This window comes from Copadichromis virginalis, linkage group LG3 (assembly GCF_057382275.1).
Source record: "Copadichromis virginalis isolate Kocher_CV1m ecotype Utaka linkage group LG3, C_Virginalis_male_GT1.1, whole genome shotgun sequence".
Classification (NCBI taxonomy): Eukaryota; Metazoa; Chordata; class Actinopteri; order Cichliformes; family Cichlidae; genus Copadichromis; species Copadichromis virginalis.
Window position 1 is genome coordinate 12,720,510 of NC_140620.1, and position 6,553 is coordinate 12,727,062.

At 40.0% G+C, this 6,553-nt stretch overlaps 1 protein-coding gene across 2 annotated transcripts in view; it reads right to left on the reverse strand.

Moving 5' to 3' along the window:
* LOC146712858 (high affinity immunoglobulin gamma Fc receptor I-like) overlaps positions 1–465 on the reverse strand; it is a 10,921-nt gene extending 10,456 nt beyond the window's left edge. For both annotated transcript variants that reach the window (XM_085444835.1, XM_085444826.1), the window contains exon 1: positions 10–465. In XM_085444835.1, coding sequence (XP_085300961.1) covers positions 10–39 — 30 coding nt within the window. In that variant the 5' untranslated portion in view covers positions 40–465. The remainder of the gene's footprint in view (positions 1–9) is intronic.
* Between the last annotated feature and the right edge of the window lie 6,088 nt (positions 466–6,553).

A 6,553-nucleotide genomic window follows, 5' to 3' on the forward strand; every position in this document is an offset into this window, starting at 1 on the left:
CTTACCTACCTGGTAAAAGTTTGCTCCTTCCTGGAACATAGGGTGAGAGCTCGTTACTCCAAGTCACAAAGTCTATTTGAAGCTGCTCTGTGAATCCACCCATCTTCTAAACAGCTTAGTATCAAGCGTCATGAAGACAACACTGAACTGCCAAAAGCTGCTGTTCCTGTAATGTCCACTTAAGAAGTGAGACATGAGTCATACTCATAGTTTCCCTGGTTAAAATGTCATTTATACAGCAGAACGTGGTGGGTATTCTTGTAGGCTTGCTGCCTGCACTCTGGGTGTTTCCCAGTGGATCAGAGGGTTGCTTCCTGTGACGTCAGATATTTGAATGAGCCAGGAACAGAGTGAAGAGTTCATTCATATCAGAAGGACTCAGTGTAGAGCTGCCAATCATCCTCCTAGTTGGTTCAGGTGGTTCAGAAATCTGATTAGGATCCTTACCAGGCACCTCCTGGGTAAGGTATTCTGGGCATGTCTTACCAAGAGGAGACCATGGGCTAAAGAGACCTCTTGGCTGGATGGATGGATGGATTTCTCCCTTCATAACAAATGCTCTCCCTCAGTGAAGATGTCTTGGCAGTTATGTCCATTCCACATACTTTCTCACTTGGTTTATGGCAAATCAAACCTAAAGGTTAAATGAATACAGAAAACACAGACAGAAAGAAGTTACATTAAACAGTTAAATAAATCCAAACTTTCTCTGTGCCTACACGTCTGGACTGACTTTCTTTCTTGTGGCCGTCTGGACAAAATGCTACTGGTGTCATTACTGTTCAGTAATACTTTTCTCACGCATCTGCTTCCTGAAAATAGCCACAGGTTTGCACCATTGCTGCAAAACCGTGACAAGTATTTACCACAGTATGTAAAGAATATGGTATCTTAACTTATTGATTCCTCTCTTTTTTTAAGTTTGTTGTTAAGTCAATCAACCTGGTCATTACCACCTGTGCTTGATGCATTGACTGAGACAGCAATATCAGCTCAACCATCAAGGGCATCCCCAGAAGCTCTTAACAAGACCAAACGAAGCATTTTATGTAATGACATTCACCTTATTTGCTACTTTACAGTTAAGTTGATACATATTAAAACGTTTAATGTTTAATCTTAGAAAATCACTTTAGGTTATTTTTTGCGGCACACTTCACTCAAACAATATTAAGTATGCTATTAAAATTAATATTGGTGCCTCTGTTCAAGATGCAGAACCACTTCCACTTTATAAGGGTTTTATTTCCACTGGTGTTTGTCTGACTAACTGTGGTTATGACTGAGGATGTACTGTTCAAGGTCACAAGCAGAAACAGGAAACACACACTTTCTGTGTTATAAGACTGAAGTCTCACTTGAATTCACTTGAAATTGATATCTATGAGCAATGCATCAAGTATAGAAACACATAGGATTTATCAGCATCTTCCACTTTTACATAAATGTTTCTGGGATGTTTCTGTACATATTAAAGGCCGAGACCCGTTTGTTGTAGTGTGTGGTATTGGTTCGATACCAGTATCACACAAGATCCCCAAGAATGTTTGACAGAAATATTGGACTTAAAATGTGTGAGTGATTGATTTTCTCACCTCTTCTGCAGACTACACTGGCTCGTTGGTTCCTGTGGTAATGTGTTAAGTGTGGTGTGAACTGTTTACAAAACTAAAAGGTTCCTGAGGTCTTGGTATGAATGCCTGGTCTATGTGATATTGCCATGTTTGTTTTTTTAAACCAGACATACTGTAGTGAATTACTTCTGTGTGGGCTTTGTCTAAAGCACACTTTGTGTGTGAATGTGTGGATGACTGGATGTGTAAAGTGCTTTGGGGTCCTTAGGAACCAGTAAAGCGCTATACAAATACAGGCCATTTACCATTTGTTGTATCATCATTACAAACACTAATGCAAAACACTAGAAACTTGAAGATACGCTCAGGATGAAAAATACTCAAGCCTTGGTGAGAGAAAGCAGTGGATCCTGTGGTTAACACCATACTTTGTTCTGACAGTGATGTTTTTAAGCCCTGTTAGATGTGGTCACATGAGGTCACAAGAAGGTCAGAGCTGCGTGTGTTGCAATTTTGATGACTTATTAGTAGGGGAGGGTTTTTAGCTTGAATAACATGATATCAAGTCATTAAATACTAAATTGATTCTTAAATATAAATGTATTTTCTCAGAAAGGCCAAAATCTCAGGTTAAAGCTTGGATCCTTCACCGGACATACATACATACTAGGCGTGCAACGATACACAAAATTCAGGGTTCGGTTCGATACTTTGGTGTCACGGTTCGATATTTTTTCTATACAAAAAAAAATGTTCATGCCTTTTTAATTTGTCATTTATTAAAATTATAGATATGGGGTGGCTGTAGCTCAGGTGGCAGAGCAGGTCAGCCACTAATCAAAAAGTCGGTGGTTCGATCCCAGGCTGCCTCCTGGCTGCATGCCATATATCCTTGGGCAAGATACTAACCCCATGCCTACTGGTGGTGGTCAGAGGGCCCGGTGGCGCCAGTGTCCGGCAGCCTCGCCTCTGTCAGTGCGCCCCAGGGCAGCTGTGGCTACAATGTAGCTTGCTATCGCCAGTGTGTGAATGACTGAATGTAGTCTAAAGCGCTTTTGGGTCCTATGGACTAGAAAAGTGCTATACAAATGCAGGCCATTTACCATTTAAATATATATTTTAACTCAAACGTACAGTTTTTAAATTTAATGTTGCTGAAACAACAAAGGGATAAAATAATAAATCTATCTGATGGAGAAATCACTCATCTTTGGAAAAGAGAGTTTATTACAGAGAAATGGCTCTTTCCAAAATAAAAGCTATACTAGACGCTTATTCTGGGTTATATTCTCAGCAGCATATTAAACATATCAGGTCCCCATAAGGAGAATCATGTGCTAACGGCTGTCTAAATGACTCGGGTAAAGTTTGTAGCATGCGTGCTTGTTGTTTTTGTCTGCTTCCACTTGTCTTTGCACTCGGATGATGTCGGCGTAAATGTGCAGTCATATTCGTTGTGTTCCCACTAGTGCTGTCAGCATTACGTAATCTCGTTGAAATGACGTTAACGCCACAACACGGCAAATCTCCGTTAACGAGCTACCGCGGACGTGGGGCGTGGGGCTGGACGGCCAACTCGTTAACAAGCTAACTGCGCTAACGCACTAGTTCCCACCCATGTAATAGAGATTGAAAATGTGACGTCATTCAGGGGTAAAACCGCAAAGAATTCTGGGAACTCGTGGCAAGAGGTACTAGCGCACGCAGGCTTTCAATTGAAATCAGTTTTGCAGCGATAAAAAGAAACACAAAAATGTCAAGAAGCTGTTGTATTATTAACTGCAATAGCCGGTCGCATGACAGCCATGGGAAGCCGACGGGTAAAGAGATCGGTTGTTATCGGATTACGTCGTTGAAGAGAAATTGTTCGAGCCATGTTTCCGAAGTAACAAAGAGGCGACTGGATTGCAGCCATTCAAAGATCAAATATAACGTCCCAGAACTCTCCAGCTCACAGGTTAGTCTGCTCCAAGCATTCCCACAAAGGTCAGAGTTTTGTTGTAGTTAATGCGTCATTTTTCTTAACATAATTGGTGATATAGGTTACAAACAAGTCTGGTGCTGAACAGAAATTGTCGCACTATGCTTCTATGTTTATTGTGCATAAATAGTAAATTGTCCTGACACAATATTGTGTTTCGCTTCTGTTATTATGGTACATTGACAAAAACATATACTTTTATTCACAGGATAAAACAGTTGTTTTGTATCACTAATTGTCCAGTGCGATTACAGCATACAATATTATTGTCACTGCTACATTTCTGTGATGAACCAGAAATTATTTCCACTACTAATTAATTACCGTTGAGCTCAAAGGTTATATTAATAAACGGTTAACGAATGTGTATTTATGACGATGTCCTATTAATAAACGGTCTCCTTGCAACATGGCAAATTGAACCCCCCCCCCCCCACCCTCAATCAGATCTGGCGTTTGGAACTATTTTGGTTTTCATGTGACGTATGACCCTGAAGGTAAGCGCGTCATGGACAAAAGTAAAACAGTATGTCGGATGTGCCACGCAATGCTCAATAGAGATTGACAGACCACGTGACTTTTGCGCATTGCATGCCGGGAACTCGTGGCAAATCCAAGTACCTGCATCAAATGCAAACATTTGCAGCACCGCAAAACGTTCATTCTTCGGTTCCAATAAATTCTTGTTTTTTCTTTGCCGCACAAAAAAGGTATGTACAAAACGAAGGAGAACAATGCCGGTCCGTACAAAGACAGACTTGATGAAAAGTCAAAGAAAAGATACGAGGAAAAAAATCAAACCAGTGAAAGGGTCAGACCCTCACAAGCACACAGAGGGACAAAATACGTTAGCGTGCTGCCCAACTTTCACCACGCTCATATTTATAATTATACGATTCTTGGAGTGAGTGCATAAACTCATGAAGTCTAGTAACTTCAGGTCACTGCAACAATCCCCAGTTTGGGTGCAGGACCTTGAAATGCACCGTGTAGAAAGTAAAGACTATCGTACGAACAAAGGTAAGTTTACCAGTCTCACAAATCGTCTTCATAAATACACATTCGGCTTAACTTCTGTCTTGCTAGCTTGCCCTGCGCTCAGTGAATCTGCGTTCGACTACTCCGCCTGGGCTGCACTGTCAAGCACAGATCCACTGAGCGCTCAACACAGACAGCATCGTCAGAAGGAAAGTTGATAAAATAAGTTAAAAATTTTGTATTGTTCGATACATATGCGTACCGAACCGAAAGCACTGTATCGAACGGTTCTGTATCGATACGAGTATTGTTGCACCCCTAATACATACACACACACACACACACACACACACACACACACACACACACACACACACACACACACACATACATACATACATACATACATACATACATACGTGGACACACCATCAGTGCCAAAAGCCAACATAACACAGACTCTGATGCTGCAGGTTTTGTCTCTCTCCATCCAAAATTCACCAAACCAGCAGCAAAAGAAGATCAAAACTACACGTCACATGTAAGAAACATCGTAATTCCCTCTTACTTTTGCTGTTTTGCTTCCACCACAATAAAATCACACTTCCTGCACAGCTCTCTCTCTCTTTGTATTTCAAGAACAGTTTCACATCTCGAATCTCTGTTTTCTGCAGTATTCGATTGCAGCCTACTGTGGTTTTCTCAAAAATGACCTCTGACAAGAAAGTCTCATTTCTCCAGTTCAATACTGAAGAGATTTAAACTTTTTAAATTGCAAAACTCTTAGCTGTGTCTCTAATAAAACCTCTATAACTTTGCTCTGCTTCGCTTCAACAGCATCAGGTAATGTTCACATGTTAATTCATGGCTTTTGTCAGTTTTTTGATCTACTGCAGAATATTTTTAAGGTTATCTGCAATAAAAAGTCAGGCCAGGAAAATCTCCTTAATGTTCTTCTGTGTTTCATCCTGAGTTACTTTGACACAAAGACATCTGCTGTGATGCTTACACCTCTGATGTAGTCTGACTTTTTATTCAATTTTTATAGCTCCACATAAAAACAACAGTTGCCTCAAGGTTTAATATTGTAAGTTTATATTGATGATAAGTATTTATTAAGCTCTGAATTAAAGCTTCACATGTAAATCACAATGATGCAGAACAGCTGATTGTTCTGTAAATAGTTTGAAATGTTTGTTTAAAAAACTGCTTTGGCTGCATTAAAAAAAATAGCTGCAAAAAACTTTGTTTGCCAAACTCAGTTACTTTTTTGAAGAAGTAATTATGTAATTAATTGCTCAACATTGGTCTTTAAATACTGTATTTTGCAGACAGAGTTACAGACTCTCTCCCAGACCACAGACTCAGACTCATAATTCAAGTCAGAGCTTTAAAAGTTGTGTTTTCAAAATTGGAGTTCAAGTTATTTTTACTTCCAATAGTGTCAACATGCTACAGGTCATGAACAAGATTTTTTTAAATTTTCATTGTAAGTGGGCTAAAGCAGTTAATTAAAAGTAGTCTAACATAAATGTAAATGTTGTAATTTGATTATTTTAATAAACATGTAACTTGGATGGATTAGATGCTGGGGTGACCACAGTGCACACGTCTGCTGTGGCTCACAGTGGTCCAAGGGACGCTCAGGGAGTTTGTGTGTTCGCTCAGACACGTGAAAAATTAGAGGGAACATTGATGACCAGTGTTATCAGCCACACCCAAACACACTGCAGCAAGAAGCTCCATCAGTGTCACACTAACTCGAGTCAAAAAGAAGCAGCACAAGTTTAAAAGAATAAAAAGTCACTGATGGATATAAAGGACATTTTATCTGTTCAGTCTCTTCATATGTCTCATGTTCACATGTTCCATATCTTAACTGTGTGTAGCAACAACAGATAACACACATGTGTGGGCCTCATCTGAGCTCTGACACATGTAGCTCAGTGACAGCACTGTCTCTCTCTGCCTCTCTGTCTACATGGCTGTGAACAAAAATATAAACACTGAGGCTTCAAAA